Genomic DNA, 24,377 nt, shown 5'->3' on the forward strand with positions numbered 1-24,377 from the left:
GGCTAGCTAAATGTTTATCTTTTAGAAGAACCAGCTATTGGTTTTGTTAATTTTCTCAATTATTTTTCTAATCTGTATTTTATTTATGTGTCAGTGCTCTGATCTGTTCTTTGAGCTTTGGTTTATTTTTTTTTTAAGATTATATTTATTTAATTGACAGAGATCACAAGTAGGCAGAGAGGCAGGCAGAGAGAGGAAGGGAAGCAGGCTCCCTGCTGAGCAGAGAGCCTGACATGGGGCTCAGTCCCAGGACCCTGGGATCATGACCTGAGCCGAAGGCAGAGGCTTTAACCCACTGAGCCACCCAGGCACCCTAAGCTTTGAGTTATAAAGTGTGTTTATAATTGTTATATCTCCTTGTTGTATGGAATATTTTGTTAATAATTATATCACTCTGTTAATCTTTTTTTAAAAAAAGACTTAACTGTAAAAGGAAACCACATTAGTTTTACCCTCTAAACCATTTTTAAGTTCTAATAATGACTAGAACCATATTGTTGTATAACAGATCTCTAAAGCTTTCTCATCTTCCAAAACTGTACTACTTGGATAATAGAAGGGCACCTGGCTGGCAAAGCATGTGACTCTTGATCTTGGGGTTATGAGTTTGAGCGCCACGTTGGGCATAGAGTTTACTTAAAAATTAAGCAAAGAAAACAAAAAAACGTAAGTTATTGAACAACGACAACAATTCCCCTGTTCCCCTTACTCAGAGCTACTGATGGCCTCCATTCTGCTTTTTGTATTGTTTTGACTATTCTATATATTTCTCATTCGTGGAATCCTATAGTATTTGTCCTGCTGTGACTGGCTTATCTCACTCAGCATAATGTCCACATGGTTCATCTATTTTGTAGCGTGTGACAGGATTTCCACTCTTGAAAGGTTGAATATAGTAGTATATATATGCCACAGTCATTTGTCAATGGACATTTACTTTGCTTTCATCTTTGACTGTTGTGAATAATGGTCCAATGAATATAGGTATTGCAAGTATCTCTTTGAAACTACACTTTTATTGACTTAATTTATGTCTATATGTATGCAATTTCTATACCTCCTATGGGGCTCGAATTCACAACCTAAGATTAGTAGTTGTATCCTCTTCGGACTGAACCTGCCAGGCACCCCTGAAATCCTGCCTTTTTTTTTTTTTAAGATTTTAATTATTTATTTGACAGAGATCACAAGTAGGCAGAGAGGCAAGCAGAGAGAGGGGGGGAAGCAGGCTCCCTGCTGAGCAGAGAGCCCAATATGGGGCTCTATCCCAGGACCATGAGATAATGACCTGAGCCAAAGGCAGAGGCTTAACCCACTGAGTCACCCAGGGACCCCTGAAATCCTGCTTTTAATTCTTTTGGTTATATACTCAGAAATGGGTTTATTAGGTAATGTGATAAGTCTCTCTTTTTCTAGTAGACTTTTAAAATTTTAAAGTCTACCTTACTTGAATTTAGTATAGTGAGCCCAGCTCTCTTTTGCTTATTATTTGCACAGAATATTTTTTTAATCCTTTAACTTTTAGCCTGTTTGTTGTGTTTTGGATATACTTTGAGTCTCTTGTAGAGCACATAGAGTTGTATCATGTTTTTAAAATTCTTTCTACCAATCTGTCTTTGATTGCAGAGTTTAAGCCGTGTGTGTGTGTGTGTATAAAATTTTGTTTTCAGAAAGACTGTGCATGCATGAATTGGGGGGAGGGGCAGAGCGAGAGGGACAAGCAGATTCTGTATTAAGCACATAGCTTGATGTGGGGCTTGATCTCACAACCCTGAGATCATGACCTGAGACAACATCAAGATTGAATGCCTAACCGACTGAGCCACCCAGGTACTCCTAAAATATTTATATTTAAAGTAATTCCTCAAAGAGTGATTTACTTCTGCCATTTTCCTATTTCTTTTGTATGTGTCTTACAGTGTTGTCCGTCATTTCTATTATGGCCTTTTATTTTTGTTTGTAGTTTGGATTTCCTTTCTCATTTCTTTTTTCCGTATATTCTATAGATAATTTGTGCTTAATACAGAAATTACATTTAACATCTCAAGACTTACTATCTAATTTAAATTTGTCAACTTAAATAGTATGCAAAAATTATACTCCTGTATAGCTCCTTCTCATTTTTGTTATTCATACAACAGATTTCAGCTTAATATATTGTGTGCCCAGTTATGTAGATTAATAATTCTTGGGGTGCCTGGTTGGCTCAGTCTTTAAGCGTTCACCTTCAGCTCAGGTCCTGATGGTCCTGGAATTGAGCCAACCTCTCTGCTCAGTGGGAGGCCTGCTTCGCCCTCTCCCACTCCCCCTGCTTGTGTTCCCTCTCTTGCTATGTCTGTCTCTGTCCAAAAAAAAAAAAAAAAACTTTAAAAAAATAATAATTCTTTTGCCTTTGTGAAATCATATAGCAGATAAAAGGTGGAGTTAGAAATGAAAACGATGCTAGCTTTTAATTGTCTATGTATTTATCAGAGGTCTTTAGTCACTGTCTCGCTTCTTTTCATTTCATTCTGAAGGACTTCCTTTAGCATTTCTGGCAGGGCAGGTCTAGTCGTAGTGAATTCCTTTAACTTTTATTTATCTGGGAATGTATTAATTCCTTCCTCATAGGGAGTGTTTTTCCTGTTACAAAATTTTCAATGGAAAGTTTTTTTCTTTCAGTCTTTGAGTAGATCATCATATTTCCTCTGGTTCCCAAGGTTTTTGTTTTTAAAAGATTTTATTTATTTATTTTTCACTGAGAGCACAAGCACAGGGAGCAGCAGGCTCCCCACTGAGCAAGGAGCCCAGTGTGGGTCTCAATCCCAGGATCCCAAGGTTTTTTATTACAATTTCTAAAGATCCCTTGTGGGTTGCTTATCTCTGTTTTCAGGATTATTTTACCGTCTTTGGCTGTTAAAGGTTTGATTATAATAAGGTTGGTTCTAGGGCTCCTTGAGTTTATCCTACTTGGATTTGTAGATTCATGTATTCCAAAGTTGAAAGTTTTCAACCATTTTTTCTTCATCTTTACTTTGTATACCTACCTTTCTCTTCTGGGATTCCTATGAGTGTGTTGGTAGGTTTGATGGTTCCCACAAGTCCCTTAGAATCCATTTTCTTTTCTTTCTTTCTTTATTTTTATTTTATTTTATTTTTTTTACTTTATTTTATTTTATTTTAAGATTTTATTTATTTATTTGACAGAGATCACAAATAGGTAGAGAGGCAGGCAGAGAGAAAGGAGGAAGCAGGCTCCCGGCTGAGCAGAGAGCCCAATGTGGGGCTCAATCCTGGGACCCTGGGATCATGACCTGAGCCGAAGGCAGAGGCTTTCACCCACTGAGCCACCCAGGCACCCCATTTGCTTTTCTTTATTGTTTCTTTCCTGTTCCTTAAACTCAGTAATTTCAGTTTCCATAATTTCAAGTTTGCTCTTTTCTTCTGCTTACTCAGATATGCTGTTGAGCCTTACCTAGTGTATTTTCATTCCAGTTCTTTTACTTCTCAGCTTCTGATTTCTTTCTTATAGCTCCTTTTTAGAATTTGTTTTTTGATGATTGTCTCATTTTGGTCAGGCACTGTTTTCATATGTTTGTCCTTTTCTTCCTTTAAGTCTTACATCATTTTTTAAAAGATTTTATTTATTTATAAAATCTTTAAAAGATCACAGGTAGGTGGAGAGGCAGGCAGAGAGGAGGAAGTAAGCTACCTGCTGAGCAGAGAGCCTGATGTGGGGCTTGATCCTAGAACTCTGGGATCATGACCTGAGCTGAAAGCAGAGGCTTTAACCCACTGAGCCACCCAGGCGCCCCTAAGTCTTGGAGCATCTTTAAGATAACTGTTTTATGATTGTTGAGAGAGCCTGATAAATGGACTTTCTTAGGTATATATCCGTTGATTTATTTTTCATTTAAGTGGGCCACACTTTACTGTTTCTTCTTATACCTTGTTTGTGTGTATGTTTTAATTGGGTTGAAATAATGGCAGCCTGACTCTGTCTTCTTATCAATCAAAGGTAGCAGTCTGCAGTTGGAATGGAGAAATTTTGGACACATTTATTAGGAGGCCAAGATTATTATTTTTTTCAAGTTGTAATTTAAAACCCAGTTAGTTAACATACAGTGTAATATTAGTTTCAGGTGTACAATTTAGTGATTTAACATTTCCATACACTACCTGGTGCTCATCACAAGCACTGTCCTTAATCCCCATCAACTATTTAACCCATCCCCCCCATCTGCCACCCAGATGCCCCTGAAGTGCTATAATTTTAAAAATTTTTAATTTTTTATTTTCTGAATTTGCTTTCATGCTGTACAACTCTAAAAGAGCTTTATATTTTTATAGGACTACAGGATTACATAATTATCTCTTAAGGGTTTTGTCACTTAAAAACAGTAAGGTATTTGATTATGAAAATTCAATCTGTTATGAATATTCTATTGATCGATGTGATAGCAAGTCAGAAATTTATTCCATATTGTGTATTTGTTACATTCTAATTAGGAAGAGTTTAATAGTTACCTGTTTGCAAAAAGCAAAGGTATAAACTGTTAGTATAATCTGTGATGTTAATCAGTGCTGTATTAAAACTAATATTCTTAGTTAAGACTTATAAAAACAATAAATTGTAATTGAGAATTTCCTTTATCTCAAATGATGTAAATAGTTTATAAAAAGTCACTGAACATGGAAGAATTTCTTCAAAGTTATTTTATTACTTTTATTTCATCTTCTGTTTCAAATTTCAGTTGTGTATATTTACCCTAATAGGGGATATAGCAGAAGAGATTTCATATGATTTATGCCTAAAAAATACAGAAGTCATTGTTTTAGAATAGAAAAATGTACATTTTCTGTTACAAGTTTTTATGTATAGGAGAGAAGTTGGATACCTCAGGTTTTTACTTTTGGAAGCCTCAGTTTGGTAATTACTAAACTATTTGTTTATTGTATCTTGATTTCATGGTTTGTAGCTTCATGACTACAAAAGACATTTACATCTCGTTGTAATATTTAATAGTCACATCTTTGTAAATGTTTTACTTTCCCTCATATTTGTTACTCTAATTAGTATAAGAAAGGAGACTGTTTCTAGGTTTATTACCATGTAGACCTTTATTTTAAGGGAGTTACTATTGCGTACCTTAGTAAAATGAACATGTTATGTGGATACTTCATAACCATTAATATGAGAAATGTACTGTTAAAATAATGCTTTGGTTTTCTCTTATAATTGGAATTTATTTTATTTGTAACTGCTTATGTTTTAATATACTATTTAACTTGTTTTTACTTTAATGATATATAAATTTAATTGGAATCTTCTTTATACTTGGATTCCAGAAACTGTTTTTATTGTGGGTTTCCCTCTTGTGGTTGGAAAAGTAATCTTGTGGTTGTTTGAATAAGATAAAGTTATGCTTTTTTTTTTTTTTTAAGTTATGCTTAAGTGGAATTTTACTTTTACATCTTAATGTACTGCCATTTATGACAGTTGGTAATTAGCATTTTCCCAACATATTAAAAAATAAATTACTGTTTCAGCTACTTTCTTTTTAACTGTAGAACTTTTGGCATCAGGTTATTTATTTATGTAATGTAATTGTTTTTGATTATTGTCTCTACTTTTATTTTCTAGTTGAAACATTGTAGTCGGTATATACATGACTTATTTCCTTCACTCATCAAGAATTTGGATCCAGTACCGCTTAGACATCTCCTTAATTTGGTCTCAGCTCTTGAGCCAAGTGTTCATACTGAGCAGGTAAGATGTTCAAACCATGATGTCAGGTTTTTTTTTTGTTTTGTTTTTTTTTGTTTTTTTAAGTGAAATTTATTTGCCATTCAGGTAACTTAATTTGTAGGTTATTACTAGCATTTCATTTAGGCAAAAGGATATTAAATTTGTTATGAAATGTTAATTTCAACCTCTTTTTTTTTTTTTTTCAAGACATTATACTTGGCATCGATGTTAATTAAAGCATTATGGAATAATGCACTAGCAGCTAAGGCTCAGCTGTCTAAACAGAGTTCTTTTGCATCTTTATTAAATACTAATCTTCCCATTGGAAATAAGAAAGGTTAGTAAACTGTAATGTATTTTTTTTTTTAAGTCAGTTTTTTAAACTTTATCATTCTAATTTGAAGTAGTTTCTGTTCAGTATTAACTTCAAAATAAATTTGAGATGGGAGCTATAGTATTTGTGAAAGGGTTAATAAATTGGGGTTAGCTAATTTTCTAGTTTACCTTTCAAGTAAAGAATAGTAATGAAGTTGCAGTAGTTATTAGAATTTCATTAGTGTTTTTCCCTTGGGCTGGGGGTAGGCAACTATTTCATAACAGCTTTGGAACTTTTGGTTAGAAAATAAACAACATGCTTTGTTTTAGAAATAATTTTGAGAGCAGAATATGATGGTGCAATATCTCTGTATGTTTCCTAATTCAAAAGTTATCTATCACTTTAGGTGTTTTATGTGTGGTTTTATATGTGTAACTTCATAGGGCTTTCGAAAACCTTAACAACTTTGCCCCATTTTTTGTCTCCTGGCATCATATACTAGGCTTTTCTTAGGATTTTCTAGCCAGACACCCACAACTATTACTATAGGTGTTAGGGACGTCAATTATTTCAGGTTTCTCTGCCTGTACCTTATTGATAATGCAGTAATAATAAGAGCAATTGATAATCCATTCCAAAGAAGCTCAGTCACTTAGAAAAACCCTCCTCTTTTTTCATTTTCCTTCAGAGGAAGAAGAGCTCAGAAGAGCAGCTCCATCACCTTGTAAGTTGAGCCTTAGAAATGCATGGCAAGATGACGTGTAGTTTAGATTTCATGATCATCTAGAGTTAATTTTATATATTTGTTTCAAAGCCATGAAATTTTTCTTGAGCAGATATAAACCCTTAACTGGTTTTCGATCTTACTTTCAATTGAGGTCATGTTTATCCTCTTTAGAAATAATTGGCGAATGTTAATGATTTCCAGATGATATTTTTGGCTATTTAGAGTAAAGCTTTTGTAAATAAAAGAATCAAAGGATTATGTCATTATACTAAATATATGTTAATACAAATTAGGAGTAAAAACAAAAAAATCTATTTAATATAGGGTCACCTGCAGCTAGTCCTCAAAGCAGTGATAACAGTGATACCCATCAGAGTGGAGGCAGTGACATTGAAATGGATGAGCAACTTATTAATAGAACGAAACATGTGCAACAACGACTTTCAGACACAGAGGTATGAAAACAGTTTTCCTCCACTTTAACAAGATTTTTGGAGTTTGGGGTTTCTGCCATGAATATCCTTTGAACTGGGAATATAAACATGATTCATGTTCAGGCCTTTCCTGTAAATAGTTATTATTGAGATTATTTAAATTTGTGTTTGTGTTTTTAATTCTTTTTATATTGTTTAAAGGAATATGTCAAGATTGTGGCAGCCTTTTAAAAAGTACAGTGTGCTAATGCCAGTTACTTTTTTCTTGCTAGTTTAAAAATTTATTTAAATCTGCTTTTTTTCTCAATACAGGAATCCATGCAGGGAAGTTCTGATGAAACTGCCAACAGTGGTGAAGATGGAAGCAGTGGTCCTGGTAGCAGTAGTGGGCATAGTGATGGATCTAGCAATGAGGTGAATTCTAGCCATGCAAGCCAGTCAGCTGGGAGCCCTGGAAGTGAGGTACAGTCAGAAGACATTGCAGATATTGAAGCCCTTAAAGAAGAAGATGAAGACGATGATCATGGTCATAATCCTCCTAAAAGCAGTTGTGGTACAGATCTTCGGAACAGAAAGTTAGAAAGTCAAACAGGCATTTGTTTAGGGGATTCCCAAGGCCCATCAGAAAGAAGTGGGACAAGCAATGGAACAGGAAAGGACCTGGTTTTTAACACTGAATCAATGCCTTCAGTAGATAATCGTATACGAATGCTAGATGCCTGTTCACACTCTGAAGACCCAGAACATGATATTTCAGGGGAAATGAATGCTGCTCATATAGCACAAGCATCTCAGGAATCTTGTATTACACGCACTGGGGACTTTCTTGGGGAGACTATTGGGAATGAATTATTTAATTGTCGGCAGTTTATTGGTCCACAGCATCACCACCACCACCACCACCATCATCACCACCATGATGGGTAAGTTTCCTCAAAAAATAGATTATAGTGGAGCGCTTGGCTGGCTCAGTTGGTAAAGCATGTGACTCTTGATCTCAGCGTTGTGAGTTCAAGCCCCATGTAGTGATTACCTTAAAAATACCAACCCCGCCCCGGCCGAAAAAGAGCTTATTTCCTTTAGGGAAGCAGTTACTGCTTATATTCATTCAATTGTAATATATTCTAGATTAGTGTTGATAGGAGTATAATGTAAATTCAAATGCATGCTACAAGCATACAATTGTTAATTTGCTTCTGAGCACATTTTAAAAAGCAAAATGGAATAGGTGACATTAATTTTCATTATAAATTTTATTTAAATCAGTAATTTCTAAAATCTCTCCACATGTAATCAGTGTAAAAACAAAGATATTTTTCTTTTGTAATAAGGTGTCAGTATTTTGTGTATGTTTTACTTTTGCATCTCTGTTTAGACCAGCTACTTTTCTGTGTGTGCAATGACCACATGTGGCTAGTGGCTATCATATTGGACAACATAGATCTAGATCTTTAGCTACATGTAAAACTCCTAAAAGCAGATAAAGCAGATAAAAGATTGCTTGCGGAAGCTTCCATTAAAGTATGATAATAAAAAGGGAAATTTTACATACATCCTAATTTTAGGGTATTAGTAAGGACAAAGCCTCAGCATAAAGCTTTTTGATTGTATGTGAAATATACTTGTAATTAAAAGTAAGTGATTCTGCTACTAGGTATTAAAGATATTGGGCAGAGTACTTAATTTTCTGTCATTTTTTTCATCTATAAAATAGGAACAATAGTACTTACCTTTTGGGCTTCAGTGTAAATGTTTTATGGGTTAATGTGATTGGCACATAATGAGAGCTCAATAAATGTTAGCTACTATAGTCATTATAAGTAGTAATATTTGAACTGATGATGATAAAATTAAGTATGTTGTTTATCAGGATGAGTTTTTTTAGACCTGATGATTTGCCAGGCTTTTCAGAAATTAGTATGCTTGTTTGGAAGAACTACATATATGTGTGCGTGCGTGTGTTTGTGTGTATGAAATAGAAAATAGACTAGCAATGTATATATTACTACTTATTTTCTTTGCCATTATTTCTTATTACTAACCCATGTGAGTTAGATGCTGTCTCTCAATCCAAAATTGACATTTTGGGTCAGATAATTCTGTGTTTTGAATTTACAACAGTGTGAATGAATTGTAGGAGTTTAGCATCATCTCTAGTCTCTCTCTCTCTCTCTCTCTCTCTCTCTCTAGATGCCAGTAGCATCTCCCAAGTTGTAATAACCAAAAATATCTCTTAAAAATGTTTTCCAGTGTTCCCCCCTGGGGACCAGAATCACCTATGATTGAGAATCAGTGGTTTATAGTCTGATATTATACATAAACAAAATGCAAAGTTTTCCCCAGGACAACTCATAAGGAAGATTAGCAATTAGTTTGTAAAACTGAGGTGAAATGTATTCATTTTGGCACATTGCAGTTAAGTTTTCATATCCACAGCAGTTCCCTACTTCACGAGACCTGGAATGATTTAATTTTTCCATTTTAACACTATTCATATTCTCTGTGTATGGTACCACTTGTGAATCTCTAAATTAATCCTGACCTTTTCTCCTTCAATGTTATTTTTCATCTTTTTTGTTTGCCATCCTTAATTAAAGTGCCCGGTATGGTATGTTTCATAAGTGAGTGCTGAGGTGCCTGGGTGGCTCAGTGAGTTGGGCATCCAACTCTTGACTTGAGCTTGGGTTATGATTTCAGAGTTGTGAGGATCAAGCCTGGTGTTGGGCTTTGGGCTCAGTGGGGAGTCTGCTGGAGATTCTCTCTGTCCCCCCTGCTCTGCCCAGCCTTCTGCTTGCACACATGTGTGCTCCCTTAAAGAAATCTGGGGCAGGGGGGGTGTGGGGGAAGGCGAGGCTTAGTGCTTACGCACAAGCAGGGGGAGCAGTAGAGGGAGAGGGAGAAGCAGGCTCTCTGTTGAGCAGGGAGCCTAATGCAGGCCTTGATTCCAGGACCCGGGAATCATGTCCTGAGCCGAAGGCAGATGCTTAACCACTGAGCGAACCGGGTGGTTAATAGTAGTTTACTGTTTTAACAGGTGTTTGTATTGTATAAAATTCTCCTGGTTAATAACCACATTCAGATTGCAGCCTTACATTGAAGTATTTTCCTGTTAGTAATCTCATTCAATCCTATAGTTGTATGAATAAATATAAATAAATTTTAAGCTTTTACATTGTGATTTGAGTTGATGAAGTAATTATGTAATGGTGAGTTTACTGATGTTTTCTAAAGTTTCTCTTTGAGTTTGTTTTAGGGAAGTGTGTTGATGGGTCAGCCAATATGTGGGTATACTGTATAATATACAGTTCTTACAAGTGTGGACTTTTAGTTTTCATAAAGCTCACAATATTCCATATAGTTACAAAACAAATGTAGATTTGTTCTTGACTGTGATGTAACTTGTGCCTGAATAGTTTGAGAATTTTTGTGATTCCCAAAGTGTGCTTACCTTGGTCCTCTCCTCTGTGTTATAGGCATATGGTTGATGATATGTTAAGTGCAGATGATGTCAGTTGCAGTAGCTCCCAGGTCAGTGCAAAATCAGAAAAAAATATGGCTGATTTTGATGGTGAAGAATCTGGGTGTGAAGAGGAACTAGTTCAGATTAATTCACATGCAGAGCTAACATCTCATCTCCAACAACATCTTCCCAATTTAGCATCTATTTACCATGAACATCTTAGTCAAGGTAAGATTCTGTAGTAAGTAAAATATATTACTTGCTTTAAAACAGAGGAACAATTTATATTCTTAAAAGAACTCAACATTTAGTGTTATGATACTTAAATATTTTTGCCAGAGAACTTTCATATGGTTAGTTTTTATTCCTAGGGAATGAAATTATTATGAATACTTCATCAGGAGTATAAAGGTTGCATTTCCATCAAGAGATATTTAGCTAGGAAAGGGAATATATAATAATATATGTAAAATTATAACTGTGATTTAGAAAATAAATGGCTGTATTAAGTGTATTTAGAAATTTTAAGAGCTAAATTGAGATTACACAAGGTCATGCGTTGTATGAGTCCATTTATGTAAAAATGTCTAGCATGGTCAGATTTGTGGAGAATAGAAAGTGGATTAGTCATTGCATGTGGCTAGGGAGGGTCGGGGGAAAATAAGAGGAGAGGTAACTGCTAAAGGGCAAGGTGTTCCATCTGAATTGATGGAGATGTTTAAAAAAATGATCGTTCTAAGCACTTCACATCAACCTAAAAAAAGTAATAGGATATGATCATACTTGGAAGAATGGAGGTTAGAAGAGTTAATAATAGGAGGAGGAGGAGGAGAGGGAGACAAATTAAGAGGGAAATACAGTTTTAAAATTAGCAAATTTTTTTTTTTTTTTTAAGATTTTTTATTTATTTATTTGACAGAGAGAGATCACAAGTAGGCAGAGAGGCAGGCAGAGAGAGAGAGGAGGAAGCAGGCTCCCTGCTGAGCAGAGAACCCGATGCGGGACTCGATCCCAGGATCCTGAGATCATGACCTGAGCCGAAGGCAGCGGCTTAACCCACTGAGCCACCCAGGCACCCTAAAATTAGCAATTTAAAGGTCTAGCTTCCTGAAACTCATAGATCGTTGTGTGTCAGTATACTTACAAAAAAAAAAAAAAGTGGTGTATACATTAAAATAATTAAAATAAAGGTCCGACCTCATACTTTTTAAAGGTTTTTTTAAGGTACTATAAGCACTAGCTAGCTTAGGAATTGGGTTTTGGGGTGTCAGGACATTACAGACTAAGTAAACCTGATGGGTTAGGTTTATGCAAAGCACCATGATCAAATTTGGAGATACAACTTGTGGACTTTGGCAGCAATTTACTAATTTCAAATGTTACTTGTGCATAATATAGGTAAGGGCACCTTGCCTTTTTTTTTTAAATTGTTACTGTGGTTTTTTTTAGAAATGAATAGGTTAAGATTGAGGTCATTTGAATTTTATATTATATTTACTAAATTTTCACCATTCTGTTTTTATTGTTTTTTTACTGTTATTTAGTATTATGTGTATATTTTAGTATATGAAGTTAGAAATTGAGCAAAATTATTACATAATAATATTAATGCTCTCCAAGTCTACGTAGTATTGCCGTGTATTTAATACTGCAAAGAACTGTTTCAACAGAGTAAAATAATTCACTTTAAAAATGGGCGGGAGGTGGCTGGGGGGTTAGTCAGTTGAGTGTCTGACTTGGTTTCACTCAGGTCATGATCTCAGGCTTATGATATCAAGCCCCATGTTGGGCTCTGTGGAATCTGCTTTAAGATTCTTTCCCTGTTCCTCTCCCCACTCCTGCGTGTGCTCACTCTCCTTTTTTCTTTTTTTTTCCGTTTTTTTTTTTTAAACATTTTTTTTTTTTAAGATTTTATTTATTTATCAGAGAGAGAGAGGGAGAGAGCAAGCACAGACAGACAGAGTGGTAGGCAGAGGCAGAGGGAGAAGCAGGCTCCCTGCTGAGCAAGGAGCCGGATGTGGGACTCGATCCCAGGACGCTGGGATCATGACCTGAGCCGAAGGCAGCTGCTTAACCAACTGAGCCACCCAGGCGTCCCTCTCCTTTTTTCAAATAAATAAAATCTTTAAATAAAAATGGACAAATAGAATTTTGTATAGTTAAAAGAAGATACCAGAAAATGGTTAGCAAATACATAAAAATGATGCTTAGCATCTCTAGTTACCTGGGAAATGCAAATTAATGCCACAGTAAAATACTACTACACACCTACTCGAAAGTGTAAAATTAGAAACTAATCATCTTAAATGGTACTAAAGATGTAGAGCAACTAGAACTCTCCCTTGCTGTTGAGGAGTATGAAATAATATAGCCAATTTGGAGAACTATTTTACCAGTTTCTTGTAAAGTTGAACTTGTATCCCTCCATATGACCCAGCAATTCCTATTCTCAGTATTTACCTAAGAAATGAAAGCATATATAAATAAAAAGATTTGTACATTGAATGTTCATACCTGTTGTACTCATAAGAACCTCAACTGAGATTAACTGGTAGATTAGCAAATTATAGTATATTCACATAATATACTACTACTCATCAGTAAAAAGGAAAGAACTACTAATACATACAGCACAGTGGGTGAATATAAAAAAAAAACCTTCTAAGCAAATAAAGCTAAAAAGGAGTAGTACATACTGTATATCACTTATATGTAGTTTTGGAATGTTCAAAAGTAATTTATAATGGTTGAAATCTGCTTAATGATTACTGAAGATTTGGTTATGGGAAATGATTATAAAAGGTCACAAGGAGACTTTTTGGGGTACTATAAATGTTCTATGTCTTGCTTATGTGTTTATATTTTAATAAAATTAATTTAAAAATAAATACCAAAACAAAACCCCCAAAAGGTAAGGTAAGCCAAAATCTGGGAGAAATACTTACAAATTGTTTATCTAATAAAGGCCTTGAATTCAGAATATGTAAGAACTTTTGCCACTCAGTAGTAATTTAGCACCTGAAAAGAAGGTAAACACCATTAGTCACTTGGGAGTTGCAAATTTAAAAACCTTAATGAGATTCTACTGTGCATCTATTAGAATGGCTAAAATAAGTGCAGACCATGCCCATGTGATGTGGGGATATGGATGAACACTAACTGGTACTCTAATCGACTATTGGTGGGCATATATAATGGCATAACCATTTTGGAAACCTGTCTGGTAATTTCTTGAAATGTTAAACACACATTTACCCTGTGAATCACCAGCTTCAGATTACCAAAGAGAGAGGAAAGCATGTATCCATACAGAGACTTGTTATGCAGACATTTATGGCAGCATTATTCATATTAGCCAGAGACTAGAAACTCCCACGTCTGGGTTAACTGTTGAATATATTGAAATGAAGCATATTCACATAGTAGAATATTATTTTGTAATTAAAACACACTAGTGATACGTGCTTGCACATGGATGTACCTCAGATATTTTGCTTAAGTTAACAAACTCAGACATAAGACTGTACATATATTGTATGATTTCGTTTACATAAAATTTCTAGAAAATGCTAATTTATGGGGTTGGAAATGGATTAGGGCTGAGGAGTGGGATAGGAATTAATTGTAATTAGGTATGAGAGAATGTTTTAGGGTGGTGAAATGTTTTAAACCTTATGGTGATGGTTGCACAATTCTTATTTTAGTGAAATCAATGTATATGTACCATTCAGTAGGGAAATTTAATGGTTGTTTAAAAAGACTAGCATTTTTGCTTAGGAAAGCTAATGAGAATTTATTTAACCTGGTGCTTGGAGTCTGAATTATTATATTAGAATCTTTGATTGTTATGGGTAAATAATCTCCAGTAAATTTTTTTTAATATAGAGATATAAAATACTATATAATTTAGAAGAACGTTCCTTGGCTATAGAGTTATTTCAGGAAAATTATCTTTATGCTTCATTTGGGTTTCAAGCATTTATATGCTGTCTCTTGACATCTAAAAAATAATTATACTTTTAGAAATAGTGAAGAGACCATGAGAGGAAAGCTCTTTCCTTAACTTTAGTTTAATCAGACTGAAATAACACTATGCCATTGACAAAGCAACTGTTGTGTTAACCTCGTATTGTTTTTATACTTAGGATTTGTTGATGTTATGAATGCTGTATTCACAATTTCTGCCTATTGTATTCCTCTAGAATGTGTTATATTTTGCCCTTTCAGGACCTGCAGTTCATAAACATCAGTTCAACAGTAATGCTGTGACAGACATTAATTTGGATAACGTTTGCAAGAAAGGGAACACTTTGTTGTGGGATATAGTCCAAGATGATGATGCAGTAAGTTACATAATAGAGCAAAAAGATGACAAAATTTCAGCAAAATGCAATCAGGATAAACAGTAACTTTATATGTATACATTTTTTTGTAGGTTAATCTTTCTGAAGGATTAATAAATGAAGCAGAGAAACTTCTCTGTTCCTTAGTATGTTGGTTTACGGATAGACAGATTCGAATGAGATTCATTGAAGGTTGCCTTGAAAATTTAGGAAATAACAGGTAAATAAGAATTTTAAATTTTTTTATGTAGTAGTCAGGGTTAGTTTTGTATATTCTTTACTGAGTAGGTGTTGGTGGATTCATAGCATGTAATGTACCATCACTGGCCTTTTTTTTTTTTTTTTAAATAAGTGTGGCTTTCGTATTAGGTTTGAAGATTTTTACCTCACAAGAAATTTTTTTTTTTTTTTTTAAATCAGTCAGTCTTGCTTTTTCAGCACACGGACACAGACACTCTTGATTAAATACCCAATAGAAACAAAGTAATAATACTCTTCATTTTTTCTGGGAACATACTGGTAACTGCTGTGTCTTCAAATTAGTTAAATGTTCTTAAACTGTATCATATATAAAAGAACCTAAATAAGATAAACTAAGTTAAACTTAAGCTGAGTATAGTATAAATATTTTGTATTTGTTTTTGTATTTTGTATTTGTGTTTTCAATATAGTATAAATATTTTGATAATGGTATTGTTCTTCTAAGTGAATTTGATCTTTGGGGTCTTGACTTCCATAGTGCATAAAGAGGTTAGTGGCGGTTTCTAGTTTGATTTCCACCGTGTATTTATATACTTCTTACTGTGTATGAGATGATTACCATAAATTTGTTGATTTTCAGGCCTCTTCCCTTGGCTTTGGAAATGCCATTCTCTGATATAGTGAATTCAGTTACTAATTGAATCTGTTGTATTCTTTTGTGTTCATATGTTTTCAGTTTACCTCTGCCTAAGACTGATATAAATGTTTAATTTTACTGAATATTTAAGTGCTTTAACCTATTTTTTTACTCAGTTAAATTAGAAAAAGTATGTCTGATATTTTCTACTTTGGGTCTTTTATGGGCTATGTAATTTGAACAATCACAGTAGAAAAATTGCTTCTTCATTCAGGCATAAGAAACCATTAATAGACCTCTGTTAGTGGATCAGTTGCAACATTTGGCATATATTCTTTAAAAGGAATGCTTTTAATGGCTAGATGATATTTCATCATTTATGTAGGTATTATAGCAGTTAATTTTAAAGTGTTGTCTTTTAGAAGTCTTTGTGGAACACTGAAGCCTTTTTTTTTTTTTTTAAGATTTTATTTATTTATTTGAGGAGAGAGAGAGAACGTGAGACAGGAGAAGGTCAGAGGGAGAAGCAGACTCCCCACAGAGCTGTGAGCCTGAGGGGGACTTGATCCCAGGACTCTGGGATCATGACCTGAGCTGAAGGCAGTATGCTTAACCAACTGAGCCTCCCAGGCACTTTGAAACACTGAAGTTTTTAAAAGTGATTGTATCAATTTATATTTCCCATATGTGCGTCTGTATGTATACCCTGTGGCCCAGTAATTCCACTGCTAAGTAGGTGCGTTACAGAAATACATCCAGATGATTGCCAAAAGGCACATTCAAGAATGTTTGTAGCAGCACTATAGAAAATAACTGGAGTTTCCATATAGCTGTGTAAGTGCCGCAGAAGAGTAGAAAGGAAAATGGTGGATTGTTCATTGAATGAAGTTACAGCAGTAACATTGAATGAATTATGGAATAGTGTGGATGAATCTCACAAACATAATGTTGAGTGAAAGAAGCCAGATATAAGAGAATATATCACTATTATTCCATTTACGTGAAGTTTACAAAGAGGAAAATGTATTTAGTAGTCAGAATAATTTTTACTGTTGGGTTATTAGTGACTGGAAAAAGGGACACAATGAAGGACAGAAGTATGTTGGTAATAATTTATTTCTTGAGTGAGTGCTGGTTGTACAGGTATATTCACCTCCTAATATTTTCAGTTGTTAGATTTATACATGTTTTTCTATGTATACTCCTGTAAAACTATGTGAAAGATAAAATACCATGCAACCTTTAAAGAGCTCCTTTTTAAAAAGATTATACAATGATATGGGCATGTACTTGCAGGCCTGTTAAAAAGATTGCAAGCAATATGTGAGCTGTAGTAAAATGGTTATTTCTAAAAGGATTGAATTATTTTTTCTTCTTTATGCTTTTCTATTCCTAGTTTTTCTGTAATGAACATATCTTTCTCTTAAAAGTAGGGTAACTAGGGGTGCCTGGGTGGCTCATTTGGTTAAGTGACTGCCTTCGGCTTGGATCATGATCCTGGAGTCCCAGGATTAAATCCCCCATCAGGCTCCCTGCTCAGCAGAGTCTGCTTCTCTCTCTGACCGTCCCCCCTCTCATTTTCTCTCAAATAAATAAATAAAATCTTCTTAAGAGAAAAGTAGGGAAACTTTAAAGGGACAAAAGGAAAAGTCTGTGTGTAAAATGGAAAATTGTCAATTTGGGTTTTTTTAAGCTTTAATTTGTTCACTTCCAAATTACTTGAAGATGAAACATTTTTAGTTTGTTCAAACCAGTTTCTGTATCCTACTATAGTTAAAGTTTTATGGAGTATGTAGTAAACATTATTGTTTTGAAGCTAATTTTACATTCAGACTTGACTCTGCATATGGTTGCTATATCATGGTAGTTTTGTAGTGAATGACAGTCATGTATGATAACATGTAGAGCACAGTGGCATTTTTCAATATAGGAAATATTCAACACATCTGGTGTATACCAGCTGAACTTACCAAAGTTAGACACGTTGAAAAAAAAGTTTTGTACATTATTAGTCTGGGTTTCCTGATAAACCAGTGAATCATCTCCCCCCGCCACCCCTGAGGCAATGTCAGCCTACATATTTTTGGTTGTCACTCTAATGAATAAGATTGGAGATATGATTACAGGCCAGGGATGCTTCTAAATATCCATCACTGCAGAGGATTGCCCCTCCATAACAAAAGATTATTTGGCCAAAAATGTCAGTAGTGACTTCAGAGTTTTAGAAATCCTATCCAAAACACAATCTTTTCTCAAATCTAGCCCCCTGAGTTTACCGTCAGAAAGGAATGTTGCACAAGGATGCTAATATTAATAGAAAAGCACTTCCTTATGTTGAAACTAATGGGCCACCTGCAGCCTTAACTCATTTAGTATTTTCCTGGCATTTGACAGAAGAACACAGAAGTCTACTCCTGATGATGTCAGTTTTTTATGTACTTAGGGAGGTTTTAGCTTTTTATTTTCTCTCTGCTAACTTGTAAGTTTTCTTTGTAGTACTTTTATTTGCCATGGTTTATAGTTCTCTCAGCATTTTTTGTTTTTCCTTTTCTGTGGTCACATGCAAACACTTTCTAAAAATGCCTTTCGTAATCTCTGTGATACGCATCATGTGTTTAGTGTGTGTTTAGTCTCAGGCAAATTGTTTAATAGGGCACATAACGACATTTTGAGTGTAGGAAGTTAAGTTACAGAAACACATACTAGACTGGTTTGCAGAATGTTTTCACAAAATGAAAGCATGAGGCAGACAGTAGCTCCCACAATGGAGAGTCCACTACTTTTCAGCTTGATATGAGGTAAGATTGCTGTTCACTTGGTAGGGTGGATGTAGGGGTTGGGTTTTAATCAGCCCCTTTGGTATTTTGTTTACTAGAAGGCAGGTCCATATCCTGTGCTTAGGTATTTTCTAAGTTTCTTTCCCCTTCCAAGAATTGAATTGAGACTGGAAATTTATCTTGTGTGCTATTTTTTTCCATTCTTGATCCTCTGTAGGTACTTAAACACAGGCTCAAAGTTTTTCCCTTTGTGTACAAAAGATTTCTTGAGTAAAATGATCATGTGTCAGGGATCCTGTTTTATATAAGTAAAGGTTTAAATTGTTAAGAAATGCGTGGTACTATATGCTACTTTTGTTTTCTTCTTTTAAAGACTATATTATGTATAGCATTTCATGTCAACTTTTGGAATACTAAAATTTATGATGAGTAACTAGCATTTTGTAGAACACACCAGTCTTCAGATACGAAGTCCAGGATTAGGGAAAATCATTCAGACATGATTTTCTTTTCTTTCTTTCTTTTTTTTTTTAAGATTTTATTTATTCATTTGACAGGAATCACAAGTAGGCAGAGAGAAAGATGAGGAAGCAGGCTCCCGGCTGAGCAGAGCCCGATGTGGGGCTCGATCCCAGGACACTGGGATCATGACCTGAGCCAAAAGCAGAGGCTTTAACCCACTGAGCCACCCAGGCACCCCCAGACATGATTTTCTGAATAGACCAGCAAATGTGTTCATCTTGCGAGGGCAGCATAACATTTCATTGGAAGTACAGGAATACCACACTGTTGCCTAGATTGAAGCAAAGAGGGCAGTTTAGGGTAATAACACTTTTATTAAGTCTAAAATTAGTCTTTTGTTACTCTGGATCATTGAATTTTTATCTTAAACACATTGTTGCCTAAGATTGTGTTTTGTTATTTGAAACTTTTACCCTTAGAAGAAATTGTGAAATGTAGGTTTGAGTATAATGACACCCCCCCCTTTTAATACTGAGTTTTCTAAGCATATCAGTGATCAAAACTTTGGGCAAAAAAGTTGATATGTTAGTGTAACTTCTTGTAGTCATTACAGGAGAAATTCTATGACATAATTTTAAGAACAAGTTGGTAGATCTTGTGACGTTTCCTTTAAGACTGAAGTATAAATTATTATCACCAAATTATCTTACCCATTTTGTATTTGTTACTAATTTGCAGTCTATAATCTCTACTTTATATCATTTTTCCTTTTAAATTGATCAGTTTAAGTAGAAAGTTATAGTATTTTGGGATCAATTTGAATGTGGATTTGGTCATTTCTTATAAACATTTTGTATGTTTGAATTTTTTAAAGAAAAATGGAATTTTTCTGATAACCTAATGAACTTTTAAAGAAATGTTTTAGTTCTGTAAAATATAATCATTCCCTGATAACTCAGCGTTTATATTATCAATTGTGGCAAAAAACATTCCTTTTCCAGTAGGAGTAGTGGAAAGATGAGTCTCATTTCTACATTTGTATTCTTGGTTATTCTAGTACATGAACCACACCATTATCCATTCATTTCAACCAGTATCCACTTATCACCTGGTTTCCTATTATGTATTGTCAAGCAGCATTACATTTTATAAAATAAAAACAGTTTATTGTGGAAAATTTAGAAAGTAAGTTTAAACAATCTAGACATTTAACACCATTGACTGTAAGAGATAAGATTTTCAGAAAATAACAACTATTGCACACTATAACACTTGTCATAGTATCTTCTTAACATCAGCTATATCTCTTTCTAGTCTTTGTTTCTTTGTATTTTATTTTTTATTTTTTAAAGATTTTATTTTTTTGAGAGAATAGGTGGCTGTGGGTGTGGGTGAGGGCAGAGGGAAAGTTACAAGCAGACTCCCTGCTGAGCAGGGAGCTCGACACAGGTTAGATCCCAGGACCCCGGCATCATGACCTCAGCTGAAGGCAGATGCTTAACCTACTGAGCCACCCCAGGTGTCCCTGTTTCTTTGTATTTTAAAACCACTGTTAAAATAATTTTGAAATTTGCTTTCATGATTGTAGATGTAACTTTTCTATATTTTTTCTTAGTGATATACTGTATTGATTTTTTGTTTGTAAAGCATTAGATCAAATTAATATATATTTATACATTGTTTTTTTATGTCTAAGTTTTTAGGAAAAACTCCACTAATGTTTCTGAAATTTTGTCAAGAGATTTGATTTGATTTGATTTTTTACAGGGAGGCAGATGAAGAGGGCGAGAGAGAATCTTTAGCAGGCTTCATGCCCAAAGTGGGGTCCTATGCAGGGCTTGATCTCATAACCCTGATACCATGTCCTGAGCTAAAATTAAGAGTTGGTTGCTTAATCAGCTGAGCCACCCAGGTGCCTGTTGACAGGAGATTTTAGATAAAGAATCTACAGTTGATTTCCCCTGATTCTCAAGGTCCATTTTCCTAAGCATCAGCAATGTGTAACTTTTGAAAAATACTAACAATTTTAATATTTAAAAATATACTTAAAAATTTAAAGTTTTTAAAAAGATTTACTTATTTTGGGGAAAGGGAGGGGGCAGAGGGCAGAATCTCAAGCAGACTTCCTGCTGAGGGCAGAGCCCTAGATCTCATGACCTTGAAATCATGACCTGAGCCAAGTCAAGAGTCAGACATTTTAATTGACTGAACCACAAAAGCGCCCCCAAATTTAAATGTTTTTAAATATTTAAAGAATATTTATTAGGCACTTACCGTTTCTATGATTTAACTGTTACTCCTTAATCTGTACCAATGTGGTTTTGGTCTTCTAGCATTCTACTAACATGCTGTTTCTTTTGTCATCTGGTGGTATTTTTTTTTTTCTGTCCTCATTCTTCGTGACTATATTAGCATTTTACACTGTTGTTCTTCCTCCTTTCTTGAAAATCTTAACTTTAAGTTCTTTATTAGATGATTATTTAAGCTAATATGTATTCATTTTGCACCACATGCATTGCTTTTTAATTAATATGAATGTCTTGGCTCTCATCAAGCACTTTCTAGTGATAGATGCATTAAGGGATTATTCATTAGGTGGTGATGAATGAAGAAAAATTGGGAAGGAATCAGGAATAAAGAGGTTCTGGGGCAGTGGAAGAGTGTTATTTAATATGGAATTGGTCAGGGTCATCCTTCTTGACATTTGAGGAGACCTGAGAAAGTATGGGAAGGAGTTCTGCACAGAGATGTTTAATGAGCATTTCAAGTAGAGGCAGTAACAAAGTTCTGAGGCAGGAGTGTGCTTGTATGTGTGTGTGGTGGGGAAAGTAAAGAAGAAAATAGGAAGGAAATTTTAGTTAGATTGATAAGAGGAATGGGGAGCTCATAGGGCTTTGTAGTCCAACTTAATGTAAAGAGATAATACATTTCTCCAACTTTGGATTTTATTCAGAAACAGGAAGTTTTCTTTTCTCTTTAATTTTTCCTACTTGGTATTTACAATGCAGCTGTATGTTCTGATTTTCCTGGTACTCTTCTCAAAAATAGGCATTTTGGGGGACTTGTATTCCTTATTTTACTCTTTCTAGACATTTTTTCATGAAGCAATATAGGTTCCTTAAAAAAAATTCACCACCTCATTAGAGTTTGTCTTCCTTCTTTCTAGTCTCATGCAGTCAACCTCCTTGCCTACCAAGACTTTTGGGATCTGTACGTCTCTGTCTTCCCCATATCACGCCCCCCACCCCACCCCCATGCCGGCCAAGATAGGTATACTCAGATCTACTTGAAGTTGCAGAGTGATTTCTTATTCCTTTTTTGGTCCTTCATACTTGAAGTGTATGGTGTGCTCCCGTTATTAACATGGCTTGTACTGAAGTGATTTTCAGCTTGGATGCAGCTCATATTAAGTGAGAATCGGGGAGAAAGGGTTAATTTGTATAGTTTGAAAAATGCTGTCTATATTATTGCTGCTCAGAATGTGGCTCACCAACCAGCAGTTTGAGTATCATTTGTGAGCTAGTTAGAAAAATTTCTGAACTCAGACATGGCAGTCAGAATTTACGTTTCAACAAAATTTACCCAAGTGAATAAAGTGCACATTAAACTTTGAGAAGCTCTATTCTAGATAACATACTTAATAAGCTGCTTGTCCCTATTTTCCTTGATTAAATACTCAGAAGCACTGACAACTTAGTTTTTTTTTTTCTATGAAAGTTATTTATCTTTACATGTTCTTATTTGTTTTTATACTTACGTATTTATAGTGTATTTTACTTTAAAAATCTTGGATTGGGATCTTAAAACTTGGGTTTCTTGCCCCACTGTATAAAATAAACTTTAAGGAAAAATTTTTAGTGTTTATGTAAGAAATATATTTATACTGTGAAGTTCATTAAAATCCTTTTGCACTTAAGATTTTTAAATTTCTGTAAAATGCAAGAATTAGTAATAGTAACTAAAATTATTTTATTCTATAAATACCTGTTTTTGTTGTTTCAGATCAGTAGTAATTTCACTTCGCCTTCTTCCAAAACTATTTGGTACTTTTCAGCAATTTGGGAGCAGTTATGATACACATTGGATTACAATGTAAGTAAATAAAATAAACAGAAATATTCATTTTTAAAGACTTTTTAATAATCATAGAGCAGTTTTGAGTGACTTACTAGCTTTTATGTTGCACCGGGCATATTTGCATTTTGTATGGTTTAAATGTTTTCTTAGATTTTTTGGCATGCATTTTGCCATTTAGCCCGTGAAGATTTTATCAACATCAGTAGAAAAATCTGGCTTTTGTATTCTTTGTAGCTTAAGAAAAATACGGTAGCAAGTAATGCTCTAATTTTAGGGTGAAGATTTGTAGTATATCCACCGCAATAAAGGATTCCTGTAAAAGATAACACACTAAAATAAACAGTCTAGGATGTCTTTAATTTTTTCCATTACTAGAAATTGGTTGTAGACATTATGTCATGTTAGGGATAATCTTGACACTCACCTATTACTACTTTACATTTACAGAGAATTTAAGATTAATTTGTAAGAATGTGTTATTTGCTTTAATCAAATAGACTCTTGGAGGGATTTTAGAGACATTCAGATTTTAGGAAAAATTAGACCTATTGAAGGATTCATTTTTGAAGTCAAATAAGATGGCTTTTTACCTAATATCTTCTCACATCTAAGATTAGCTGTTAAGAGCACTTGTTTACTTTCAAAATGAGTATCATTTAGAAAAATTCTTATAAGACTTCACAATAATTCTAAATGGGTAAAGTTAGCTCTCAGTTATAGCTCTTGCTGTTTTTTTGTTCCCTTAAAGGGGGCCTATTTAACCTGAACCTCTATTTAAAAAACAAATTATCTTAGTCTCTTGTTATTACGATGAGTCTAGCAACAATTTTATTTGTATGTATGAGGGAAAGTCATTGAGATACTAAACAGGGATAGGGAAAAGTATTTAGCGTCCTTCAAGTATAAGTAGAATGTGAGTCCAGTTTCGTTTACTTTTCAAATAGTTTTTAAATGGTTGAATCACAGAATTCTAAGGTATTAAGAGATGTACTTGTAGCTAATTTGGGCAAATTGGAGACATACTGTAGCCATTTGAGGAGGTTCTTATTAAGGAATAACAGAGTAATGTCTTACACAAGTGGCCCCCTCTTTGTGGTCAGTTACTTATTAAGGACCTGAACCTAAGTATATTGAGTTGAGACCCTTTTAGCTTGATTCTTAAATTAAATGTAAATGAGCTCAGTTAATGGCAGTTCACAGGGTTTCCTATCTGAG

General features: G+C 34.5%; 1 protein-coding gene across 4 annotated transcripts in view; it reads left to right on the forward strand.

Moving 5' to 3' along the window:
- The window catches only part of USP34 (ubiquitin specific peptidase 34), a 239,199-nt gene that overhangs the window by 94,566 nt on the left and 120,256 nt on the right, over positions 1-24,377 (forward strand). For 3 of the 4 annotated variants that reach the window (XM_059406010.1, XM_059406012.1, XM_059406013.1), the window contains 9 exons: positions 5,624-5,749; positions 5,936-6,065; positions 6,733-6,768; positions 7,096-7,226; positions 7,518-8,128; positions 10,679-10,893; positions 14,893-15,008; positions 15,101-15,228; positions 23,088-23,177. In XM_059406010.1, coding sequence (XP_059261993.1) covers positions 5,624-5,749; positions 5,936-6,065; positions 6,733-6,768; positions 7,096-7,226; positions 7,518-8,128; positions 10,679-10,893; positions 14,893-15,008; positions 15,101-15,228; positions 23,088-23,177 — 1,583 coding nt within the window. The remainder of the gene's footprint in view (positions 1-5,623; positions 5,750-5,935; positions 6,066-6,732; positions 6,769-7,095; positions 7,227-7,517; positions 8,129-10,678; positions 10,894-14,892; positions 15,009-15,100; positions 15,229-23,087; positions 23,178-24,377) is intronic. The other variant, XM_059406011.1, reaches the window with a different exon arrangement.

The sequence above is a fragment of the Mustela nigripes genome, chromosome 7 (assembly GCF_022355385.1).
Source record: "Mustela nigripes isolate SB6536 chromosome 7, MUSNIG.SB6536, whole genome shotgun sequence".
Classification (NCBI taxonomy): Eukaryota; Metazoa; Chordata; class Mammalia; order Carnivora; family Mustelidae; genus Mustela; species Mustela nigripes.